Here is a 25,802-nt window from a genome sequence, read left to right on the forward strand (position 1 = left end):
TTCTGTTCCTGTTTTGGGTGTTTATATGTGTATGTTGCACATATGTGCAGGTGTGCACATATGTGTGTGTAGGGCTAAAGGGTAGCCTCAGGTGTCTTTCGTTGGATGCCATCTACCTTGTATTTTGTCTGAGCCAGGGCCTCTCACAGGTTTAGAGCTTGTCAATTAGGATACGCTGACAAACTCTGGTAGTCCTAAAGATCCACCAGTCTCTGCCTTCCCAGTGCTTAGATTACAAGTGTGTGCCACCAAACTTGGCTTTTAGAATTTTTTTTGAAGAAAAAGGTTGGGACTGGAGGGATGGCTCAGTGGTTAAGAGCACTGACTGCTCTTCCAGAGGTCCTGAGTTCAAATCCCAGCATGGTGGTTTACAGCCATCTAAAATGGTATCAAGTGCCCTCTTCTGATGTGTTTCAAGACAGCTACTGTGTACTCATATAAATAAAATAAATATTTCTTTAAAAAGTTGTAGGGAGTTGGACTTAGGTCTTTCTGCTTACAAGACAAGAACTTTATTGAATAAGACTTTATTCTTTACATGTTTCATCTACCCAAACTAAGACAGTTTTGACCAGCTGATCCCCTTAAATACTTAGATACCTCAAGAAGAACAAGAATCAGCCAGGGCATGTTGATTTTCCCAAATTGCCTTTTATTGTTTCCAATTTGACTTATCTTAAACCCTTGTATTTACAAGATTCATGAGTCATAGCCCAGATCCTGGGATTTACCACGAACTTCAAAGAAAAGTTGCACCATAAGACATGAGTTCAACTCTTAGAACTTTGCAAGAAGGCCATCTTACTAAAGACAAAAGCATTTAAAACCCCAAGCAAAGTAGACTGGTATAGAGCTCCATGTCCTAAAGAGAAGAAACCCCAGAGAAGAAGAAAGTGTGCTGGGCTCTGAGCTCCTCCCCATCCTGCGCCCTTGTCGTGTCTTAAACACCAGGCTTACACAGTAGGGTGGCCTACTCTAAACGGTTGCTTAGTAAAGCTCTCCATCCCCCGAGTTTGTCCACAGCAAAGAGCTTTCAAACACAGACCTTAAAGAAAGCCACATTCAGGGGGAAAACGTCTGTGCAGATGGACCACAGCATTAAAGCTCTCCGGATGTGGCTTTTTTGGTCAAGCAACAAAGGAAAGAAACCTCCCAGACATTGACATTGGCACTTGGAAAACAATGCAGAGGACACAGAAAGGGTGGGTGTGTGTTCACCTGGGAAACGTGTTGGCTTGACGTTCTTAGGGCTGCTACACAGGTGCTGTCACTTTTCTTCAGAGTTAAAAATTCTCAGCTTCAGACACGAAAGATAGCATAAATAAAGGTTTTTTATTATTACTATTTGATTTTTTTAAAAAAACAAATAGCGCATAGGACGTTATGCAATTGTCATGGTCACTGAGACTAGAGTGTCCTTGGCTTGATTTAGATGGTGCTTCTCTTTCTACATCCGCTCCCCTATCCAAGGCAGGCTCACACTTATGGAGATGCCCCCTGAAAAGTCACTGTTGTATAAGAAGATGCCAGGATTCAGTGGGAAAGGTCAGTTGCCCTCCCTGCCAGCACACCTAATCTCAGCTCTCTCAGAAGCTGAGTGGGTATAGGCTAGGTATGGTGGTTTGATTGAGTATGGCCCCATAGAATCATATAGGCTAGGTATGGTGGTTTGATTGAGTATGGCCCCATAGAATCAAATACTTTAATATTGGGCCCCAGTTGCTGGAACTGTTTGGGAAGGATTGGGAGGTGTGGCCTTGTTGGAGGAGGTGTATTACTGGGATGACTTTGAGATTTCCAAAGCAGAAACTATTCCCAGTTAGTTTGTGCACTTGTTCTCTCTCTCTCTCTCTCTCTCTCTCTCTCTCTCTCTCTCTCTCTCTCTCTCTCCTCAGTTTGTGAGCTCTCAGCTTCTGCTCCAGCCATTGCTCCCCTCCATGGCGGGCTCAGCCTATGGAAATGTGAGGTCCAAATAAACCCTTTCTTCTGTAAGCCGCCTTTGACCGTGGTGTCTTATCACAGCAATGGAGTAGTGACCAAGATGCTTGCTTAGTATCAGATGAGAGAAAAAGCAGGAAGGTCAAAGTGGAGTGTCTTCTCTGACCAGTGGCTCTTAACCTTAATTGGTGTAACTCTATGGCCAAATGAAGACTGTATACTGGACTGTATACAAAGCCCACACTGGAAGTGGAGCAGTGAGTTAGCCAATGGCTGAACCACAAAATTCTTCCTAGACAGAAAGCGCATCGTGCTTCAGCTACCTGTACCTGGGAGACACAGAGCCTCTGGTGAGCAGATGGCATGGATACAGCTTTATGTGTGTAAGAATTAGAAGGGAACATTAGAAAACACCCACCTACCTACACTACCTTGAGCCAGCTGTCTTTATGGAGGGGCAGGACAATTCGGCTGGCGTCAACAATGTGACCATAAGGAAAGCCCTGATGCAACCTTTCTCTGCCCTACCGAAAGGATAGTGGCCTCATTTCAGTCTAGCAGCCTAAGATTCTGGAAACCCTGAGAAGACCTAGCACAGAGTAGGTGTTTTCTTGACTGTGTTTTCATGAAAGGTGGGACCTCAGTACTTCACCAATAGGCTTCTGGGACACAGGCTTGGAAACTTTGGGCCAGAACTCCAGATTGGCTCCTTCCAGTTCTGAACACATGACGTGCAGCCATCTGCACAATCTCCTATGTGTGACAGGCCAGGCCAGGTGGCAGGGGCACTCATTCAAGTCCCCTGTGCCTCTGTTTGGGAACACCAGGAGCCGGGCTCTGCTTTCTCGTGGCCACTCCTGTGGGAAGCCCAGGCTCTGACCCCCCGGGGCATCCCCTGGTAAATGCAGCTATTTGGCACTAGTTGAGCTCCCACGGGTATCCTGTTGACGAGTTTGGTTGTGTTACAGCTTTGTAATTTCATTCTTAACTCTACCAAACATGTCACACTGCCCTGAAAGCAAGACCCAGGCTGAGACAAACCAATCAGGGCACTGTCCGCTCCCAGAGTCTTTCTCGAACCAGCCACTCCCCTTTGGGATTCTCTGTCTGGTAGTGTTCCTCCTCCAGAGACACCGGGGACTCTTGGGTGAAGAACTCTTCCTCCCACTCCATGTCTTCTTTGGAGAAGTTGCGAAGGATCTGTCTGGAGCTCCCCAAGCTGCAAGAGAGGGAGAGAAGAAGGTCAAGTTCAAGGTGGCCACTGCTCCGAGGAGAGGGACACCCAAATTACCACCATTCCTGCAGAGAGCATCATGTTGTTGCCCACCCCCATTCTGGGCCTTGGGGAGAACCTTATAGTAGTACGGTGCAGGGTACTGATGTACTTCGGGTGGGCATTGACCTGACCTTGAAGGAGAAGGTCAAGGGTGAGTGCTGGCTCATGGCTTTACTATGTCAAGCACATTTCTTATTACAATGGAAGTAAAGGTTATCAAGGAAATGCTGGTTCCACCACAACTGAGTGGCTCATGAAGAGGTGAAGGGACAGCTATGGAGTCGGAATAGACCCTGTGTCCTGTGACATGGCCTAGAGGTTGTCCTGCATGAGGTATAGGGAGAGACTTGGTCATGAGAAATAGTCTTGGGGGAGAAGGATGTGTCAGCAGAGAGGCCACAGGATTCAGTGGTAGTATGTCCCCACAGGGGTCAGGCCAGCAGGAAGCAGTGGTTGGCCACTGTCTCCCAAAGCAACACTGTCTCCCTGTAATGTGGCCTCCTGCTTGGTGCTCTGCTCTGGAGAACCCAAGCTGTAGTAGAGACATCCAGAAGGTGTAAGCGGGTCAGAGAGGAAGGGGGAAGGAAGGATGCAAGCAAGGTCTTAGCGGAGGACAGCAGTGAGCTAGGCTGCTGGAGTACAGCCTGTGAGAGAACATTTTACCACCCGCCACCCCCAACCCCTGCCCCCGACCTTTGCCCTGTAAAATCAACAACTTTAGCACTTGGGATAAGGGACCAACACACTGTAAGAAGCATCCACCTTCTGGAGTCTGGGGCGCTTGAGATTGTTCTGGTTCTGATCATACCGAGCACTTACTCTTTTTTGTGGGCTTTGGGCTTAAATTTCAAGGTGTTGAACGCCCCTTCCACAGCCTTGGGCAGGTAAATGGGGTGTCTCTCAAGCCTCCTCTGGGTGCCAGCGACCCTGTGCTCTGTGCTTCTCCGAAACCGGCTATCCGCAGTGGCATGGGCAGCCATGGCCTCGGAATGTCTGCGTGGTGCGCGCAGAATCCAGTTGGAATGCAAGCTGTGCTCCTGTGAACTGGTAGCCACTGGAAGAGAGAAGGAAGTGACCTGGGCAAGCGGCCGCTGTCAGGGGAGCAGAAAGTAAAGGAGAGCATGAACAGGTAGGGAATCCACAGCAAAGGGAAGATGGAGTTCACTATGAGAGTCTGCAGGGGGCAGTAGGAGGGGCCAGGGGGCGGAGTCTGACTCTGCAAGCTCCGACTGGGACTGAGCCCAGATCTGTACTCATTGACTTGGAAAGATGCCACAATGTATTGAATATTGTTCAAAGACGTCCTATTTTTGTTAAAAGGAAAATATAAATAAAAACTGAGTGTGTTGAAAGCCCTTTGTGAAAGTCACACGCCCAAGTGTTAACAGTCGTAAGGACTTACAGATGGTAATTGGTTTTTAGTTTCTTTTTCAATCAGTTTTTTGTTTTAATTGTGTACACGTGAGTGTGTGTGCTCTCAGAGGCCAGAAGACAGTGCTGAATCCCCTGAAGCTAGAGTTATGGGAGCCCAGTGTGGTTGCTGGGGACTGAATTCTGGTCCTCTGCGAAAACAATGTAAGCAATTCTGCTGGGCCATGGTTCCTGCCACTCTTAACACTCTATGTGCTGTTTGGTTAGTTTGATTGACAGTGAACATAGATTATTGGTGCTATTTCGGGGGAAATGGTGCATCAGAGGACTACCTTCACATGTTAGCTGTCTCTGGGGATTTAGTTCAGTTTTTCAGATTCAAACACTTTTGCCAGCGAGTGCCCTCACTGGCTGTCCTATGGTTCATTCCTCCCAACTGCAGCTCCCTCCGCATTCAAACATTTCTTTCAGGGTGGGGTGGATTCCCCAGCAACAGTGGTGAACAACCGGCACCAAAAAGTCACATATGCCGGAACAAAAACCTGAAAGACTGGAGTCCCCACCCAAACCTGAGAAAGGAGTAAACAGCTGCTGGAGAGAGACTTTGAGCAGCCAAAGCACAGAGAGAAGGATGTGGAGCTGCAGGCTGCCTGCAGGCTGTCAGGAGTGTGTAGTCCTTACCTTTGAGTTTGCCCTGCTCTTTGTAGGTAACCCCTGACCCACACTACTATTCATAACCTCAATAAAAACTCATCGGTTCACCAGTATGGACATTGGTGCAAAAGTTACTTTGTTCTGCCATGGGTTATCTGTCTAGGCCCTACACAGGGATAAGCAGACATGTTTTATCTTATGTCTTCCCAGGACAAGTCTGTCACACAACACTGACATTTGGTTTTTCTTTTCTCCCTTTGAGACAGAGTCTCACTATGGAGTCTTGGTCTGGAACTCACTATGGGAACCCACAGAAATCTGGCTGCCTCTGCCTCTGCCTCTGCCTCTGCCTCTGCCTCTCTGCCTCTGCCTCTGCCTCTGCCTCTGCCTCTGCCTCTGCCTCTGCCTCTGCCTCTGCCTCTGCCTCTGCCTCTGCCTCTGCCTCTGCCTCTGCCTCTGCCTCTGCCTCTGCCTCTGCCTCTGCCTCTGCCTCTGCCTCTGCCTCTCATGTGCTGGGATTAAAGATATGTGCCTCCACGTCTGGAACATGGTCTTTCTTATATTTATGGGGCTTTTGTTTGTTTTGTTTGGGGGGCTCATGTAGCCCAGGCTAACCTTGAACTCTCTTTGCAGCCAAGAATATCCTTAGAATTCTGAGCCTCCCGCTCTTTCCTCTGGAGTGCTGGAATTCTATGCACCATCACCATGCCTGGTTCCTACCATGCTTGGACTGGACCTCAGGACTTTGTGAACACCAGAAAAACACTCTTTCAAACTGAACAACATCTCTAGACCTCCACACATGGCCCATTCATGACAGCCACCATTTTCACACAACCATGAGGATGTCCTTGTGTCCTTCAGGACTCTGTCCCCTTTCCTCGAGTCAGTGGGTTTCCAGGCCACTGTCACAGGGACAGGAGCAGCATGGGAGGCAGAGAATGCACTAAGATGCATGTAAGATAGCGTGATTCACAGTAGGTGTCACCTCTGCAACCACAGAAGCCACCATGGAAATGCAGAGCCTGCCACACCAGAGTAAGAGGAAACCATGAGCCTACCTAACGGTTTTTAGCAAGGCAGAGGGAATCGGAGAGAAGGGCAAGGCCTGCCAGAGCCATGTGTGCCATGCTCAAGGTGGCCAGAGTCCCTTCAGTGAGGTCTTATCCCACCCCTCCTCCCACTCTGGGATCATCTGGGCCTGGGCAGGCACCCTCACCTCACCTCACCTCACCTCACCTCACCTCACCTCACCTCACCTCACCTCACCTCACCTCACCTCACCTCACCGCTGCTCTGCCTCATGTTCAGCCCTAGGTAGCTTAAGACGGCTCAGAGCTGAGTTCAAAGAACTAGCCCGTTTTCTTCCTTTATAAAGGGTCCATAGATCAAATATATACTTCTATGGCCTGTGAGGTTTGGGTTTTGACTTTGTTGTTTGTACGTATTTGTGAGTGTGCCTTCTTCAATTTCTCACCCCTCCTCACTTTGGAAGACAGAGTCTCCAGTATCCTGCCACCTGGTCATCCAACTAGCCTGGCCAGACAGCAAACCCAGGGATCCTCCAGCCACTGTCTGAGATTATAGACTCTCACCATCACACAGACGTGGCTGCTGGGGACTGAACTCTGCTCCTCAAGTTTTTGAGGCAACTAAGTTATGGACTGAGAGATCTATTTGGGTCCGAAGATATGAATTTTCGAAACAAAATCTCCTTAGCCCAGGCTGGCCTCCAAACTCACGTCTATCCTCCTAGTTCCCATCATGCCCAGCGCCGCCATCTTAGCCATTTTGAATGCACCGTTAGGGAGCATTAAGAATGTTCATATTACAGATTTCCTGTAAGACACTAGTCCATCGATCGCTTCTCTCTTTAATCATTCCCTCCTGCTTTCCCTCATGGAGTCTTAGGGAAGTCCCACCGTGATAGCTGTAGTAAATGAACCAGAGATGTAGGCTGGGCACTGACAGCAAGGGCGACTGAGACAAAGCAGAGGGACCAAGCCTGAGGTGCCAAGGAAGGAGTTCTTCTGGTCGGGAGGGCGTGGTCCCTGGTGCCTCCCCAGGAGCCCACTCACAGCCCCGCCTCCCCTTACCACATTCAGTGCCTCTCTCAGCACTCACCATCGAAGTCCACATCTTCATTAGGCTGGTCGGCCTCGGCAGCTCTCGGCCGTTTTTCTGTCTCTAGTTCTGCAATGATGGAGTCAAAGAAGGCAATGGCCTCAGCCACATCGGTGCTGAACTGGGAGTATTTCTTTGAGGCTGCTTTCTGTTACAGAGGAAGGGGGGAACGGGTGAGAGAGAGTTGCCTGGGAGTTCCTTGAATGTCCTCATGAATGAAATCCAGAGACACTGAAAAAAATAATATTCCTAAAACTAAATGTCCATGGGGTTTTGTATTTGTGAGGTTTCTGAGGAAATTTTGATGGTCAGGACATAGATTTAATCATGGTACTTATTGCTGGACAATCAATTTTTTTTAAAGGATGCCATATTATGTACCTGCAGAGAAGAGTGGAATCTTGCCATTTGCTGCAAAGTAGATGGAACTGAAAGCTATTGTGTTAGGTGAAATAAATCAATATTGCATGCAAATACCTCATGTAATCATTCGTGTGTAGGAGTTAGAAGATTTGATCTATGGAAGGGTAAACAGTGGTGCCCAGGGAGGGGGGAATGGAAGAGAGGGGGTAGAAACACAAAGGGGCTAAGGTACACGGGCTAAAATAGTTGGACATGAGAAGTTCTGACATTCCTCACCATAGCAGTGGCTGTAGTTACAATTTGCTGTGTTATACGAAGCACCAGAAGAGGGGCCCAAAGACATTGAACAGAAAGAGCGAGTATTTGAGAAGGTGGGAACACCCAGACGGGTTCATTATCTGCTGCACACTCGTACCGAATATCACACCCTGCCACATAAATATATAACTATTACACATCAATTAAAGAAATGTCAAGGCACAGTTGTCTGAGAGTCTCGTGGAAGGAAAATCCCCCGGCTGCTGCCGGATTTCTCATCTCAAAGGGGATCGTGAAAGGGAAGACAATACCATCTACTTCTTTCCTGGGCACGATTTGTCATCAGACACGAGAGAAAATAATTCCCCCTTGTTTTGCCTTCACAGCAGCTGTCAACCTGCTTTATGGGGAGAAGGTGACTTGCAGCACTGAGAGGCACCCACCTCATGGAAACCGGGGATGGGCTCTACATTGAACTCCAAGTGGGATAGGCAGAATAGGTACGTGAACTGAGGAAAACTCCATGAAGAAGTCCAAAGAAACAGACAGGAGATTATTTGTCACGAAACGCGGAATCCCGGTTCTGTGAGGTCCCGGGAGTGGTATGTGCGCATGCATTAACCATGAACCGAACTAAGTTACGGAGTAGAAAGTGGGGTGGCATCTCTGGTGCATGCTGTGGTGGGCATCTTGTATGACTAGGAAACCCTAACGACGTAATCTCTTTCTTTCTTATTTTCTTTCTCTTTTTTGGAATTTCACAGGGCTTCTTATAGGAAAAACTGCTGAAGGACCACACCGTTCGCACCTGAATACTTTCTCTTAAAAGTGGAAGATGGCCCTCAGGCGCTTATCCAGCCCTCTTCAGAAGAGCAGCTAGATTGAGAGCAAAGAGGGGGAAGGAAGTTCAGAGCCACTAACAAGGAAAGTGAGCTCATTCTCCCAAAGGCTGTGCGTTTGCCAGATGGAAAGCTCTAAGAGAGGATGATGGGGCCTGGGGCCGAGCGAGGACTGACTGCGGGAGTAGAGAGGCGGCAGGACATGATTTGACCAGCAGAAAGCAGAGATGCTGTAAATGCCGTGTCAAAGGGCACCAAGGACTGGCAGTGGATTCCAGACTCCTTCAGGATTAGTTGTAGGCACAGTCTTGACTGAGCCACCTTCCTTATTTTCCTTTGTAATTCTTCCGTGCTCCTGACTTAGAACGGTGTGTACTGTGGAATAACAGAAGGAGATCCTTGCCAGATGCAGCCCCCTTGACCTTGGACTTCCCAGCTTCCTGAATATAAGAATGAATCTATCTTCTTCATAGATATCAGATTATCTGTTATAGCAACTGAAAATAAGACGTTTTGTATTTTGGCGGTTTTTTTTTTTAAGTATTACATTCCCAACATTTTAATAACAATGTTGTGTTGTCTTCTGGTGAGAAATCTGTAGCTTTTCATCTTTGTTCTGTTGTATGAAATGTGCCCTTTCTCCTCTTACCTTCCCAGTAGTTTTGTTATGAAACACCCAGATTTTATCGTCGAATGTATCTTTCCTGTCATTCTCTAAAACTCTAAATTCTGTGGTTAATTGTTCACGGTAAACTGTGAAAGTTCACAGCTATTGTCTCCTCACAGCTCCTCAGTCTCTGCTTCTCTGATTCTCTGGCTGCGGCTGATTTCCCTGTCACCCCACTTCCCTGTGCTCCGCTGCCTTCTTGTGAACTCTTCTTGTTGTCTTGGCTTTGATTGTTTCTCGTCTGCCATTCTGTCTTCACCTTTGCTGACGCCTTCTTTGGCTGTGTGATGGCTGCTAGTGAACCCATCGCCATAGCTGGGTCTCCATCACTACGAGAAAATGTTCCTTACAACTAAAACCAACGTGGAGAGGAAAGGGTTTATTACATCTTACAGCTTTCAGTCCATCATCAGCGATGTCAGGACAGAAACTCAAGGCAAGAACCAGAGGCCGGAACTGAGGCAGAGACCGTGGGGGGTGCTGCCTACTGGCCTGATGTCCTGGCTTGCCCACCCTGCCTTCTCATAGTATGGGGTGGGGGAGGAGCACCACCTCCCATAGTGAACTGGGGTCTCCCACATCAATCATCAATCAAGAAAATATCCACAGGCTTGCCCACGGGCCAAGCTGGTGGATGAGTTTTTCTCAATTATGAATCTTTTCCCAAATAACTCTAGTTTGTGTCAAGTTGACATAAAATCTGGCCAGCACAATTGACCCCTTGCCAACTTGACACATTAAACACATCACTGTTCAACTGTAACCTTTCTTTGTTAATTTTCCCCCAAGATCTCATTGAGACACTAGTATTAATGTCTGTCTGTCTATCTGTCTGTCTGTCTCTCTCTCTCCATATATATATGTGTGTGTATGTGTGTGTGTGTATGTATATCACATTCCAGCTTTTAAGAGTCCCACATACTTTATAAATTTTAAATATTAAAAATATAACCTCTTTAAAATACCCAAACTTGAATGTAGGGAGGTGGGAAGGGGGGTGGATAGGAGGGGAACACCCTTATAGAAGAGGGGGGATGGGATAGAGGACTTATGTCCGGGAAACCAGGAGAGGAAATAACACTTGAAATGTAATAAAAAATATTCAATAAAAATAAAAGCATAAAGATATTAAAAAATAATACCCAAAGTCTCTTTCAAAGATTCTCCAAAATAGAGTCTCTCTAAAATTCCCAAAAACTCTGTAAAATATCCAGTCTTTCTGAAATATTCAGTCTCTCTAAAACTCCAAAAGTTCTGTAAAACTCCAAAATTTCTTTAAGCAATCCAAGGTCTTATAACTATGGCTTCCTGTAAAATCAAAAGACAAATTAAACAATTTTTTATTCCAAGAAGGAAGAACCAGGGCACAGTCACAATGTAAACAATGCCAAACCAAACTCCAACAGCGTAAATGCAAACCAAACTCAGCGTCCAGCGTCTGGGATTTACTCATTAGCTCCTGGGCTCCCAAGGGCTCAGACAGGAGCTCTTCTCTGGCTTTGCCACTCACAGCACACTCGGCTTGTCACCTGCACTCTACATCTGCTGCTCTTCCTCAGTGGCCACCCCACAATTCTGGTATTTCCAAAATTCATAAGTCTCTACAAATGGACTGCACCGTCTCTAGTATAGCCTGGGATCTCTTCAGGACCTTTGACCCTGTCACATGATACCAAGCCTTAACTTCTTTCCATGACCTCTTCAGATTTGACACTTCGATTGCAACTGAGGCTACATCTCCTGGTGCCAAGCTCCTCTCCATGATCCCCTTCATGCCTTCAAATTCAGGACCACCAGAGGGCTTATATATCCCAAGTTCAGCTGCCGGCATAGCTATAGCCGTGGCCCCTCTGTCCTGTGGCTTCTGTGTGCTGGGCTGTGTCATCTGCACTGCTCTCAGCATTAGCTTCCACATTCCCATGACAGTTCATCAAGCCCTGAACACTCCATGGCTTTTCTAGCCCAGTGTCCCAAAGTCCTTCCACAATCCTCCTGAAAACCTGGTCAGGTCTGTCACAGCAATTGTCTACTGTCCTGTTCCAAATTCTGTCTTAGTTAGGGTTTCTATTGGTGCAATAAAACACCATGACCCAAAACAAGTTGGAGAGGGAAGGGTTGATTTTCCCCCTTATAACTGCAGTCCATCATCCTGCAAAGTCAGGACAGGAACCAGGGACAAGAACTGTAGGCAGGCACCGCACAGACACCATGGGGGACTGCTGTGTACTGGCTTGCTCCTCATGGCTTGTTCAGCCTGCTTTGTTATAGACCCCAGGACCACCAGCCTGAGGGTGCCACCCACCCTACCACATTAATCAAGAAAATGCCCACGGACTTACCCATGAGCCAATCTGGGGGCGGGGGCAACTTTTCTCAGTTGAAGTTCCCTCTTCAAAAATAGCTCTGGCTTGAGTAAAGTAGACATGACATGAACCAGCAAGCTCACCTCGGCCCCCTTCAGGGTGCATCTGCGTCCCCTCTAGTCTGGGAAAGTTCCTGCCGTTTCACTGGACTTCTCCCTCAGGCACTGTGTGCTTTCCACATTTTCTACCTGGACTTTTAAGCATCTGAAATTGCTCAGAAACAATTCCCTTCAACTGGTCCCAACATCTGTCTCTCGGAGTCTCGTCTGGTGAAGGCTTTGTGTCTTAACGCTGCTCTCACCCCCTTCCCTGTATGATGTGCTGCCAGAGTCTACACATGTCTGTGCTGCCAATAGGCACCGAGGGTCTTAATATCTGCCTTTGCCTTGCTGGGTCTTCGGTTTGGCTTTTTATCAGTCTTGGGCAGTCTGCTGATGTTGAAATCTTTTGTTTCTATGGTTACCATGCATATATATTTCTCTTGAAACACCATATTTAAAGTGGAGGCTAATTAGTTTCCAAAGAGTATCTTTCTCGTCAACATAGGTCCCACTGTGATGCTTTGGCCAGAGGATCCTTCTCCACATTGTGGCTGTCTCTTGGCAGAGCTCCACTGGTGTTCACTACTGGACGCTTGTTTGCGCACTGGTGGGAGGAGTCTCCTTGTACGATCAATGCCAATTTAGGCAGCACACTTTGTTTGGGAACTTGAGCTTCTCAGGAAGGGGGAGAGGGGAGTTGCCCTCCTCAGCATCTGCGGCCTTGGGCTCAATGGTCCTCATAAACTTCCCTGTTTCCTTCTCCAGGAAACTTCTGGTTTCAGAAGATAAAGAAAAACAGTCTAGCCTGGCTTTCTGACTTCTCTCAGCAGTGGGCCCCTCCCATAGTCCTGCACGGCAGGGAAACTGTCTTGGGGTCTGCCTGACTTTTGTGAGCATTCCCTTAGGACAATAGAGAGCGCCCCATATCAGCGGACTTCCGAGCCCCCCCCCCCCATCCCCATTCTCCAGTTCATGCTTTGCTATTGTGAGCTGTTAACAGCTCTAGGTGCTTTCCTGGCATAAGGCGGCCTCACGAGAGCAGTGCAGCTGTTCTGCTGAGGCAGAAGAGAAAGGAGACATGATGAAGACTTGGGCGAGGAAAAGAGCCCTCCCACCCCAGAGTCAGACTGAGTCCTTTTTCCAGCAAAGACCATGATTTCAACATAATTAACATTTGATACAAAGGCTGAAGACACACATATAGATACGTTAAGTTCAGGTAACAACATGTTGGCCTTAAAGTCTCAATGCCTTTTCCCAAATACTGTCTGAAATTTAAAAAAAAAAAACAAAAACAAAACAAACAAACAAACAAAAAAACCCATTAACTTTGCCATAAATTTGTCCTACGTTTTTGCTTCCTGAGGACTTTGTCGATTGTAATCTTCTCTTGGGCCCCCAGAAACCCAATGAGCTCATTTAGGCTTCTTAACCACTCACTATTACAGGGTTACTTCAAGCCTCATGGAAATCAGGAGCTTTGTAAGAGAGCCCAAACCCACACTTCTAGGATTCTTCTCTGAGAAGAATCGCACCTGCTGTCTGGATGTATCTCACTTCCTCCTGGGTGTTTCTTCTTTTCTCAAGCCTGATGCTTGAGCCTACATGAAAATATCATTAATAAACCACAACTCTGCTTAAACTGACCAGTCCTGAAATTCTTCTAGCAAAGGTAAAATCTGGTTTGGCCTGAGGTCTTGTCCAAAAGACTATAGGCAAACTAGTCAGGCTGTTGGGAATGATAGCAAGAGCTGTGCCTCCTTCCTCTGCCTCCCCTGCCCGTTCCCAGTAACTACTAATGCTTACTGCAAGTGGCATCTGATTCTCCCCTGGGGTTTTAGCTTGGCTGATTTCCCAGGGGCCTCCAGTATTTGGCACTGCCAGGGAAAGCTACTAATGGGCTGCATGTCTGGTTTGTTGTGGTAGAGATGGGTATGGGTAAGGGGTGGGTATGGGCGAGGAGCAGTAGCTCCTGGTTGACATCTGAGCACCCAGGAAGGGGAGGCAAAGGAACATGAGTTTATGGCACTCCACTTAAAAATATAAAATAAAATATTAAAAACGTGGAGTGGGGACATAGCTCAATGGTATTTGCCTAGAACAAATAAAGCCCAGGGTTTAGTTTCCAACATGATCAGAACATAAGCTAATCAACTAATTGAATCATTCAATTAATTACCAATGAAAAGTGTTATTCTATATCCAGAGTATTTCTCCAATTAATATTATATTTTTTCATTTTTATTTTCGTTTGTATCTCTTCTACACTGGGCAGCTGGACTCCATTGGACATTAGCAAAATAACTTCCTGTATCTTACTGTGCATGATTGTTTCAAAGCGTTTCCAAACGTTAGCCTTGAATGCAGTTGAGGGTTCCGTGTCCCCGCCCAAGGCCTTTCGCAATAAGTCTTTCTGGTGAGTTTATGCCATTACTTGGTGGCCAGCCACTTTCATATTCTATAGTTAGTTTTCAAGTTTTAAGGGTTGCTCTTTTTTTTTTTTTTTTTTGGTTCTTTTTTTCGGAGCTGGGGACCGAACCCAGGGCCTTGCGCTTCCTAGGTAAGCGCTCTACCACTGAGCTAAATCCCCAGCCCCCAGGGTTGCTCTTTTTTTCACTTTTGTTTAGTGTTTGGAAAACCACAACAGCATCCATGGTTCCATTGCTTAAGAGAGAGACCGTTTCCATGACAACCCCTTCTATGACCATATCTTTCATTCGTTTTTGTCTGTCTCCCCATCATTTCTTTCTGGAAATAGGAGCAAACATGTAGACCGCACACAGAGGTGTACGCCTATGATTCTGACACTCAGGAGGCTGAAACAGCAGGAAGTTGGTGAGTTAAAGGCTAGCCTGGGATAAGTAGTGACCGGTTTTATTAAGAAAAAAAAAAACAAAATAAACAACTGAGCATCCAGCAAGATGGCCCAGCAGGTAAAGGCACTTGTTGCAAAAGCCTAAGAACCCTAAATTCAATCCTTGGAACTCATAAACACAGTAGGAGAGAACCCCTGACCTCCATACATGTGCCTTATACAGCCCACACATACATCATGCTCACACACACATGATGATGGGTACTTTTTATTTTTATGACTGTTTTGCCTATGTATATGTCTATGTACATGTGTGTGAATTGTCTTTAGAGGCCAGAAGAAAGCACTGGACCCCTGGTACTGAAGGTGGCTGGGAGCTACCTCACGGATGCTGGGAATCCAACCTGAGTCCTCAAGAAGAGCAGCCGGTGCTCTTAACCACTGAGCCATCTCTCTGGCATCTGAGGCATGGCTCAGTGGTGAGCATGGAGCCCTGAGTTCGGATCCCCAGAAGCCACATGAAGCTAGACAAGGTGACACACACCTGTAACACTAGCTCTCCTGTGGTGATGTAGATGGAGAATCTCTATGATGGCTAGAGGAGACCCTGTCTCAAATACAGTGAGAGTCAAGCACCGATACCCCAGGTTACCCTCTGGTCATCACATATGCCCAGCCCCATTCACACAAATGGGCACACACACCAAGGCTTTCAAAAGAAACAGTGAGTTTACACTCATGTCTGTTCAGTGAGTCATATGTGATACACACCCAAGGACGCTGCCTTCTTCATTCTGTATCCAGAAGTCAACTCCCTAGCACACACAGAGGGTCTTCGTCTTCTTAATAGCGGTATAGTTCTCCACTGCATCCATGCACCATGGGAACAAAGGTCTTCGGCTGATTTGTAAGCATTAACTCCAGCTATTAGAGCTGCAGTGAGTGTTCTGTGCCTGTGTTGTTTTGAACTTGGCCAGAAGGAGCCTAGCTTAAGGTAGAGCTGTGTGAGTGCCCAACTTACTGTGGGTGAGTTTTAAAGAGACAGTGGTGAGTAAATGCCAGCTTGGAGTTCCCTTCATGAGATGCCCTTTGGAACACTGTGCGTGGACGTCAGACATTTCCACATGTGGAGGCTGAGGCTTGATTCTGATCTTCCCTGCCTTCCGTGGGCTCCGTGATCCACACTCATGTCAACCCCCCTACCACAGAGGCTGAGGATTTGGGGATCCGACTGATGTGATAGGAAAACCTCTTCTACCAAGAGGTGGTCTGCAGGATAAAATGTTTGTTACCAACATGCTGGGTGAGAGCAAGATCCTGCAAGCGTGAGCTCAGAATTCCAGACAGGCCCCATTGCTTCCTCTCTACCTACCTGTGTAGAAAGGCCTGGAGTAATGTAGCCTGCTCCCTTGTGCAGACTGATTACCCCTGAGACTCTCTGGTCCCTTCGCCATCTGCCCTATTCCAGCCACTGGGGAGGAGAGTCATCCTTCAAGGGTATCTATCCCAGAGAACAGCAGACACTCACCTGCTTTCACAGGTCCCTAAGGTTATCACCACCCAAGGCCCATGGCCCTGCTGCCTCATCAAGCAGGAGGCTTGAGTTACTTTACCTATGTGGAATCTATTGTGTTTTTCCAAACCAAACCCTATTGCATTTCCCACTATTGTCTCCGACTCCCTGAAGGCAATTTCCAGGGTTGTCCTGCATCTTCACAATCTGCCATCCTGCCTGGCTTCACCTGCCCTGCTGGTACCCAGGCTGTTTCTTTCTTTCTTTTTTTTCTAGGCTCTGTCCGTAACCAAATGAACTTCCCATGTAAACAGCAGGGAGGGGAGCCGGATGCTCCGCCTACACCCAGGGCAAAGGAAGCCCCTGTGAGCTCCTTGCCCCTCTTGTTCTTTGCCCTGTCTGCACCCTCCCACCCCACCACAACACCAGCCCATTGGTCAGAGTCAGCTCCTGTGGTCCCTCCTCTTTGACGTCTACACACTGGTTGCCATGGACAGAACTAGACAGACTTTCCCGCACTAACGTTTTGCCAGTGTGCACCGAGACACACTTGCTGCCATACCTCCTCCATGACAAGCTCTTCGCTGATCATACGGGGTGTTGGACACCACGTACAAGATGTGATTTAATCACAGGACTTTAAGATACGTTTCGAGAGCATCTTGCCTTCTGCCATCCATAGCCAGGGCGCTCAGGACCATGTCTAAAACAATATGTAACTCTGTCCCTTTTCTTCCTTTGTTTTAGACAGGGGCTCGTCGTATGCCTCTGCCTGGCCTGAAACTCACAGAAATCTGCCTGACTCTACTTCCCGGTGAGATTAAAGACCAAAAACACCCGGCTCCAACGCGCACCTATTCTTTCTGACGCTACAGCCTTTAAAGAGAGAGGTGCTCATAGCTGGATGGGGTTTTATTTCTAAAAGAATAATGAGAGTTCATGAGACAAGATCTAGCTACACACACACACACACACACAAAAAAAAAAAAACCACGACTCAGAGAAAGTACAGTCACTGGGGCTTGAGTGCCCAAACCCACGTACAGGTTCTCCACAGGTAAGCTATCGGTAAACTTGCCCAGGCTGAAGGAAAACTCGGTGAAGTAGAGAACAGAACTGAGGAAATCAATACAAGGAGATTTTTTTTTAAAAAAGAGGAAAGAATGCTAGAACAACTAATTATTATTTTTGTCTATTATGGTTAAACGCCGTGAGAGGAAAACCATAAATGTGAACTCAGCAACTGCGGTCTCAGGTATACCTGAGGTTAATAACAGATCCCTCGGGGAGAAAGCTCAGTAGCGCACATCCCTTTTTCATGTCTGCTCACCTGCCACAGGTCATCGTTCCCTCTGTGCTTCTGACCGTGGTTGAGAATTCCTAGTAAGAAGCTGTGTCTGCATTGAGCGGTTGATTTGAACTGACGTGCTGTGCAGAGGTTGGAACGATGCAGGTCCAGAGGCTACAGAAAATCACTCTATCATGGGCTAGTTTTAGTCCCCCGAAAAGTCTACCTCTGTGTCAGTACTAACCTCTCTGGAATGATAGATATTTTGGAGTCTATTAACTTAGTAGACCCACCAGCTCCCACCAACCTAAAAGCTGGAATATCTTCAGACAGCATCTGAGGCCTGCAAGGCAAAGTCCTCCATCTTGTGTAACTGTTTCTCTGGCACACCCACTAATGTGCTTTTAAATTGCCTTGATTTATGCCTTTCTTTGTTCTGTTACTATATAGCCCTACAAAAGTGCTTCTCCATTAGAACATTGTGTTTGGAAAGACCCAAATGTGTGTTCCTGGGTTTTGGGAACCTCAAAAGATGCTCTCCAATAAACTATATCTTTTATCCCTTTGAGATGAGACTTGTTTCTTTCAGCATGATTGAGCAGGTATGAGCCAGGTTTCCCATGACCTCCTCTTGGGTTCAGTTAGTTTTTTACAGCTGCTCACAGGACTCTGCTGCTATCATGAGGCATGTTATAAAGAAAACCCATAGACAAAGGTAGAGGGATGGGTGTGGTGTGCTGTTCAGAAAAAGCCATTTCCATGTCCTCTAGGGGTCGCTATAGTCCAGAACCTCCAGGTGTAGGAAGACTTCTGAACCCAGGCTTTCGGAGTTTATATCCGGAGTCTCTTACACAGATAATGGTTGATTAAATCATTGGCCACTGGTAGCCAGGTTAACCTCTCCCTATACTCAGAGAGCTGCTGGTCTGAAGCTCTCACCTTGCCTTGGTCTTTTCTGCCTTCAATCCCTCCCCAAGGCTACTGAGGGATTAGCACACAAATGAGGGTTGGAAGATAAATGCCAAGAAGCAGAGAGACAGACAAATACCCATTTCACAACATGTCATAAGCAGAGAAGACTCTAAAAGTTAATAGCCATCTGCCCCTGACCCATAGGTCACACCTCTAGAAATCTCTGTTTTAAAATGTCTTATGTAACCTCAGCTCTTGGGAAAGTGAAGTAGGAGGTCCTAAATTCCAGGTCAGCCTGGGCTCCAGGGTCCAGGTCCTGACTCAGAAAACCAAAACATAAATCTAAAAATGTCCTAGAGAGCATACAGTAAGATGCATCCTTTATTAACAATTTTAGTTATTAAATTAATTAATATTTTTAAAAATAATTTATAGTGAGTTTTAAAATTTCTGCTTTGAAATTTTTTTACCTATAAAGATTGTTAATGGGATCCAGTTGACACACACTTCTGGTACTAGTGTAAAGATAAAACTTAATCCTCTCTGTCCTACATAACAAAGCATGTGTTGAATGCATGTCGCTCCTGAATTACATAAGCCTTCTAAGATGCGTTGTTTTAGGGAATACCTTAGCGACTTCCCTCTGGCGGTGATAAGAAACCACGCATATGGCAGCCTATGAATAAAAGAGTTTGTTAGAGGCTTGCTTACAGTTTCACAGGGTTAGAGCCGATGACCACCGTGGCTGGCCGTGAGCACGGCAACAGGCAGACAGGGGGCTGTAGGAGTAGCCAAGAGCTGAAGCTCTCATCCACAGGTAGGGGGCAGAGTGAGAGAATTAACTGGGAACAGCATGGCTTTTCTGAACTTCAAAACCCACTCCAACAGTGAAAAACCTCCTCCTACAAGGCCACACCTCCTAATCTTTCCCAAACAGTTACACCACAGGGGTCCAGGCTCTGCAATATAGAAGCCCAAAGGAAACATTCTCAGTCAAACCAGCTCAGCGTACTGTCCCAAGCTAGTGTCTTCCAAACTAGAATTGCTAGGGGAACTAACCTTTCCCAAGGCGGTTCCTAATTGTCTCATTAACTAGCCCTTTAAGCAAGGAGGACACCCCAACCCTGGGCTGTTTAACAGTTAAAAGACAATGGCATTGACCATCGAGTAGTGTATCTGTAAGCAAGTACTCAGTGTTCAGACTTTTCTTTTTAGTTTTCCTTTTTAATATTTATTTGTATTATTTTTATTCCGTGTGTACATGCACGTGTGTGTATGTGTGAGTGGATGTCATCTGTATGTTCACAGAGGCCAGAGAAGTTATTGGAGCCCATAGAGTTGGAATGACAGGTAGCTGAAAGCTATCCAGTGTGGGTGTGACAAGTTTGTTTGGATCCTCTGGGAGAGCAGCAAATATCCCTAAGCCCCTAAGCCATCTCTCCGGAGCCACGAACTGGCTTTCTTTAAGTGTTTGTTTTTGCTGGCTGCGTTTATATTCATCCTGCATAACTTGGTGGCTGTTGCTTGCCAACGCCCTGCAGAAGCACAGTTTCTAACAAAGACTTCCAAACAAATTTTCCCCTAAGATACTAGGGATACCACCCACAGGACATACAGAGCAAAATTCAAGAGTGGGCTCCGAGTGGGCTTGGCCTAACAGCCAACCCTTTAATATTTCTTAGTTGCTTAAAATTTAAAATTTATCCACAAAGGGTGTTGGCAGCACTAACTCCTTGGCATCTGTTACTCAGCCCTCATGATGTGGGACCGCATCAGCCCATCGGGACAGATCTTGTCCCAGTAGTAAAGGAAAGTTGATATCAAACCAGATGGCTAATTATCAATGTCTTCAAAGAAAACTGCTCAGAAGCAAGAAGAGGAATTAGCAGACTGAGAATGAGGTCACACTGGCCAGGGGCGCTTACCTTTCATGGTGAGGCTGAAGTGGGAGGATCTTGAGTTTGAGTTCAGCCTGAGCTTCGTAAGAAGCCCCTATCTCAAAAGCAGCCACAAGACAGAATCATGTGCGTCAGCCCTTCCAACAGTGACTGAGAAGTTACAGAGCAGTAGCTCTGAGCCATAGTCACCTGAACTTGGCCCCTCTAATACTGCTTGTGATATTTGTTTCAAGAATAAAAGTATTCCAGAGATTTTTTTTCACAAGGCCAGCCTATCACCCCGAGCCCCTCAAAACTGAGGTGTGGGAAGAGAAGAGAGCAGTCCTGATGATGGAGGAGACATTTTAGAAAGACGTGTGCTGTCAAGCTGCTGGAATGATGGTTTCCCAAGAATTAAACATCTCCAGGCTAAGGACCTAGATCAGTCAATAAAGCGTTTACCACACAAGCGTGAGGACCTGAGTTCAATCCCCAGCACCCACATAAAAAGTGCACTTACAATCCCAGGGTCAGGTCACTGGGGTTTGCTGGCCAGCCAGTACAGCCCAATCAGTGAGTCCCAGACTTGAGAGAGAGAGAGAGAGAGAGAGAGAGAGAGAGAGAGAGAGAGATTGTCCCAAAGTCCAAGATAGATGGCTCATGAACTCTAATGTATGAAGTTGACCTCTGACTTCCATGCATACATGTACATATACCCATACTCAACACACACACACACACACACAAACATACACACACATACACGTATACACACACACACACACACACACACACAGAGAGAGAGAGAGAGAGAGAGAGAGAGAGAGAGAGAGAGAGAGAGAAAGAGAGAGAGAATTAAAAGGCCGAAGCCCTGCTTCCAGAGAATGTATTTGCCTCTGAGGAAGAGATTTCACATGGTTCCTACAGTGTACTAGGACACCCTGCAGGACAGACCGGGACCAGCCAGCGAGGGGTCGGTGATGAGTGGGAGCACCTTGACCAGAACTGCTTCCCTGTACGTCCTTCTTAGCCTGTATTTAATGTAAACTCACACGAGGGCCGCGGAGATGGATAGCTTTTCTTCCTCTTCTCACGCAGCTGCGGCATCCAGTACACCCCCTCGTCCAGTGCTCACCAGTCCTTGTCTCTTTAATTGGAGTATTGGGACAGACTGCTGAGTCGCTCGCTCGATTGCTCAGTACGCCTCCCAGAGCCCAGGCTTTGACGCTGAAGGGACGACTGAGCTCCTGTCTTTGTTCCTCTTCCTGATGTGGCCACACTGAATAAATCTCCTTGCCTACCTTTCACCATTGCTTAACTGGAATTTGCTGAGCCTGGGCATTAACCCTAAAACTTCTGGTTGCCCTGTTTCCAAATAAGATTGCCTTCTGTGGGGCTGGGTACTAGATCTTCAATATGTGGATTTTGAGAGACAACATACAATTCAATCTACAGCAGAGAGCAGGAAAAACAACAGTAGGATCCTAAATCCTGACTCTTGGCAGGATTAGGGCATTTCAGGAAGAGACCTCTTCGTAGCCACTCTGCCAGTCCTGGAGCCTGACTGTGTCTTCTCACAGCCAAGCCCAGCATAATGCTTTCTGAGGGCAGAAAGTAAAGGAGGCTGGTCTGTGACTGCTAGTTGGAAGTGCCTGTCATTTCTGAGGTAAAAACACTGGTGTAGCAGAAGGAACTGGGTACCAGCACCTGCTGGGTGGCACTGCTCCTCACCAGGCATGGTGTCACAGCCATAGCTTTGCCACTGAATCAGGCCCCAAGAAGTCAGAAGAGTGAAGATCAAACTTCTGCCTGTTCACCTTCGGTGTCCTTTCTAGCTTGGTTGTGTAAGGGGCCATTAAAAATGGCCCAAAGAATGAAAATTACCCAGAGAAAATAGGCTTAAACCCTGGACTCAATGGGGAGGGAGGAGGAGAGGTAGGAGGAGGGAGAGGGAAAGGGGGAGGAGGGGGAGGAGGGGAAGGAGGAGGAGGAGGAAGGGGAAGGTGAGGAGGGGAAGGGAAGGAGGAAAGGAGGGGGAGCGGAGGGGGAGAGGATGAGGAGAATGAGGAGAAGCTTGCCTCCCTGGAAGAAGTTTCACATAGTTCAGACGGCCTCCCTCATAGCTACATCAGCAAACACATTTCTATCCAGCTTCAGTTTCATCGTTTCTATAAAATTATTAGCATTGCTCCAGGAAAGGGGAGAGAATCCAAGAATTTTCTACCTCCAGTTCTGGTCAAACTGGAAATAAATCCATTTTCCTTTGCCGATCTCATTTCTTTTTAAATGCGGGGAGACTGCAGAATGGTTTAGGAGAGAAGGTCAACTGGGGAGGGCACACAGGGCAGGGTCCCTGTTCACTACAGCTCTCTGCTGGGCTAGAGCTCTCTATGCCCACCCTCGTCCTCAGCAACATAAGAAGCCAGCTGTGACCTAACAGGGAGGGCGCCCTCCGCAGGGAAATGCAGAACTGTCCTCAGTAAGTAGCTAAGCAAGGCCCAGAATCCCAAGAGAGTCACGCTGGAAGGAAGCCCAGAGCCTTGCAGCCCTTTGTCTCCACTGCCTGTTCCAAGGGAAGAAACTGGCTCAAACCCCATAGCCCACTGGCACGGGCCTCAGCCTCTTGACCGCAGACTAGGAGGCCCTCCCTGTATGGGGCTTAACACTTACACTCTTACGGTTAAGAGGATTATTTAACCCACTTCCATGGGGTATTAAGTGCAACCTGTTGAGCGAAGCCAAGCCCCAGAGATTTGACGACAGTCCAATCAGCCATTCAACATTAATAGACCTTGTAGAGCCTGCAGGATACTCTGGGGAGAGAACGGGGCCCGCTCTGAACACTTGGTCTAGCCATCAGGAGGGTTGTTAGACGTGTGCAACAGACAACTCTCAAACCACAGGTACCATAAATAAGCAACACAGCGGGAAGTGGTGACGCGGTAGCACGGTGGCACAGGCTTCTGCCAGCATTCAGGGGGCCCAGGTGGGAAGACTGTAAGCTCGGGGCCGTCCTCAGCTACATAGAGACCCGGTCTTAGAAATAAAATGAAATGAAATAAGCCAAGGGCATGAAGGAAGAAGGGACTGGCCCGGCAGTTAAGGAGGGGCTTCTGAGCCGCACTTCTGACGCACAGAAGATCCGGCATATTCGAGGGCCACAAAAGAAAAAGAAAGGCAGTGTCTGCAAAACCCTGCAGTAAGCATCAACGGTGAGGCAAACGCACGAGGTTTCTTTCATGATCTCACACTCGTGTTTGGCAGGAGGCCTTTCAGATGCGATGATAGCGGTTGTTCTAAGAAGAACAATAATTCTTGGGGAGATTGGCCGTTACTCCCCAAAAGCCTACTCTATCAAATCAGGCACCAGCGAATGGTCAGATGCAGGTTCACAGCCTCCTGGTGCCAAAGTCCTTGCCCTTCTTACCTGCTCTGGATCTGGTCCCCCTAGACACTGAGTCTCCCCGGAATCCCTGAAAGTCTAGGGACTGTCAGACTCACTAAGTGGTGCCCACTGGAGAGCAGGGACTTCCAGCAAGTGTACCAAGGCTCTGGGAAGAACCACAGTTGACAGCCAGCCGGCTCCAAACTCACCTTGCCTTCTGGGGTCTTTTGTACTGCTCCCTTGGAGGACTTGGAAGAGGTGGAGCCAGCGCCCGGCGTGCGCTGGGGTCTCAGGTCACCCAGGCTGCTGAGATATTTCTTGCGCAGGGCCAGCAGCTCCTGAAGGTACTGCAGGCAGTCCTGGGTGCGCGAGTACATCCAGGCTCGGTCCTCCTGCTGCAGGTAGTACAGGCTGGTGTCCATGCTGTGCGTGCTTCTGTACTTCTTTAAGGACTCGCTGGGCCTCTCCAAGTGGTCCGCGACCACGTACATGGAGGTACTGCGAATCAGCCTGACAGCAGGGCTGGCTCCAGTGTAGTAGGGGCCTTCGGCCGCTGCCTTCCTCTGTGGGCCGTGGTGGAGGATAGAGTGGATCTTTCTGAACATGGTGCTCGGTTTCCAACCGTGGGAACCGTCGGCCGCCAGCACCGGCGTTACTTGATCCAGCAGCAGGCAGAGGAACCCATATGCAGGCTCTGCGCCATCGGCCTCCCAAGAGGCTCAGCTCTCACAATCCCGGTGAGGAAGAGCTGTGTCAGGCAAGTGACCTGCACCTCTCTCATGGAGGGACACTTAGATGGGACAGCTAAGATGACATGCAGAGGCTCACTCCAGGAGACAGGCCCAGGCAGGCCTTTCTAAACAGTTGCAAATATGTCCTATGCTTTTCCATGGAAAGGTTCAGCTGGAGAGGAAGGGAGACGATGCTTTACCTGCTCAATCATATTTCCTTTGCGTTTTCCGTTCCCAAGGGTGATCACCCACTTTGGCTTGTCTTCACGATGTTTTAACAATTCTGCCTGAGTTGAGCTGGCCCTGGTGCTGAATTCTGTAGCTCCGACATAAACTCTTACTCTGCTGTAATACCCTCCACCAAAGCCCAGGTATTGCTCTGGGTAAGATCCAGCTCCCCTCATAGGCCAGGGTGGACACAACCAGGGCCCTTGGCAGGAGCTGGCAGATGCCCTGATAAACCGGGCTCTGAGCAGGCATCCGAGCGTCCTGGAGGAGGCTGGCCCTGCGTAAGAGGACCTCAGGGTGGTCACCTGATAGCAGCCCTTTGAGGGCTGAAGGATTCAGGTGTCTGGATCGCAACTTTCAGCACAAATGAGTCAGTGAGTGGATGAGCGATCATATACACTGGGGGAAGACTAACTTCCCAGAATAGCACAAATCAAACAAATTACTTTTCAAGAGCACCAAGTTCTTAGTACCCCAGAGGCCTCTCCCCCCACCCCACCCCACCCCACCCCCAATTTTCAAAGTTCCATTCAGAACTCCACTGCCACATTCCTTTCTTGCTACAGTTTATTTTCTTCCAGGCTTGGATCTAAGAGCTGAATCCTGAATGTCTGACACTCAGGTGATTGAGGTGGGGGCAGGCTGGGATGTTAGAGGAGACATGGGTAAGGCAGTGTAAGGCAATTGGTGCATGCACCAGACTTTTTTTTGCTGTTTGCTGGATTTGCTTTATTTTATTTTTGAGGTAGAAAGCATTTGCAACCTAATCAGACACAAAGAAAAACAGACCAGCTGCAAACCCCCATGCCCCACTCAAAAAGTCACCTAGACACATCTCCCTTCTGCTCTCCCTGTCTCTGCCTTCACTGGTGCACAGAGTGGAGGAGCCCATAGAGAGCAGGATCAGTGGCCTCTCTTCTCAGAAGTGCCCATGACTGAGGAGCTCAGCCTTCCTCGGCAGACCATACCACTGACTTGAGGTCATGTTTGTGCTGCCTGGGTCAAGAAAACATGTGGAGAGATTTTAAAAACAGCGTTTCTTTTCTAGAATGTCACCTGTTGCTTTGCCTCTTGCTCACAAAGGGCATAAAACCATTTGCCCCTTCTCTCCAACGGATTCTTCTAGAGCGCCAGGCTTAGGAGAAACAGCTGGCCCTTT

At 47.7% G+C, this 25,802-nt stretch overlaps 1 protein-coding gene across 1 annotated transcript; it reads right to left on the minus strand.

Annotated features, from left to right (window-relative positions):
• Positions 1-631: 631 nt before the first annotated feature.
• Positions 632-25,073, minus strand: C15h13orf42 (similar to human chromosome 13 open reading frame 42). The gene is made up of 5 exons (XM_039093912.2): positions 23,899-25,073; positions 19,877-19,906; positions 7,364-7,504; positions 4,034-4,268; positions 632-3,157 (listed from the first exon to the last, which is right to left on the minus strand). Exons 1-5 carry the CDS (start codon positions 24,287-24,289, stop codon positions 2,983-2,985), a joined length of 972 nt encoding a protein of 323 aa, XP_038949840.1. The 5' UTR covers positions 24,290-25,073; the 3' UTR covers positions 632-2,982.
• Between the last annotated feature and the right edge of the window lie 729 nt (positions 25,074-25,802).

Source organism: Rattus norvegicus, chromosome 15 (assembly GCF_036323735.1).
Source record: "Rattus norvegicus strain BN/NHsdMcwi chromosome 15, GRCr8, whole genome shotgun sequence".
Taxonomy (NCBI): Eukaryota; Metazoa; Chordata; class Mammalia; order Rodentia; family Muridae; genus Rattus; species Rattus norvegicus.

Coding starts and splice junctions, on each gene's coding strand:
- C15h13orf42 (XM_039093912.2), bottom strand. CDS start 24,289: ATGTTCAGAAAGATCCACTCTATCCTCCACCACGGCCCACAGAGGAAG. Junction 4,269..7,363: donor TGAAGATGTGGACTTCGATG/GTGAGTGCTGAG, acceptor TCTCTCTTCCAG/TGGCTACCAGTTCACAGGAG. Junction 3,158..4,033: donor CCCAAAGCCCACAAAAAAGA/GTAAGTGCTCGG, acceptor CCTCTCTTGCAG/CTTGGGGAGCTCCAGACAGA.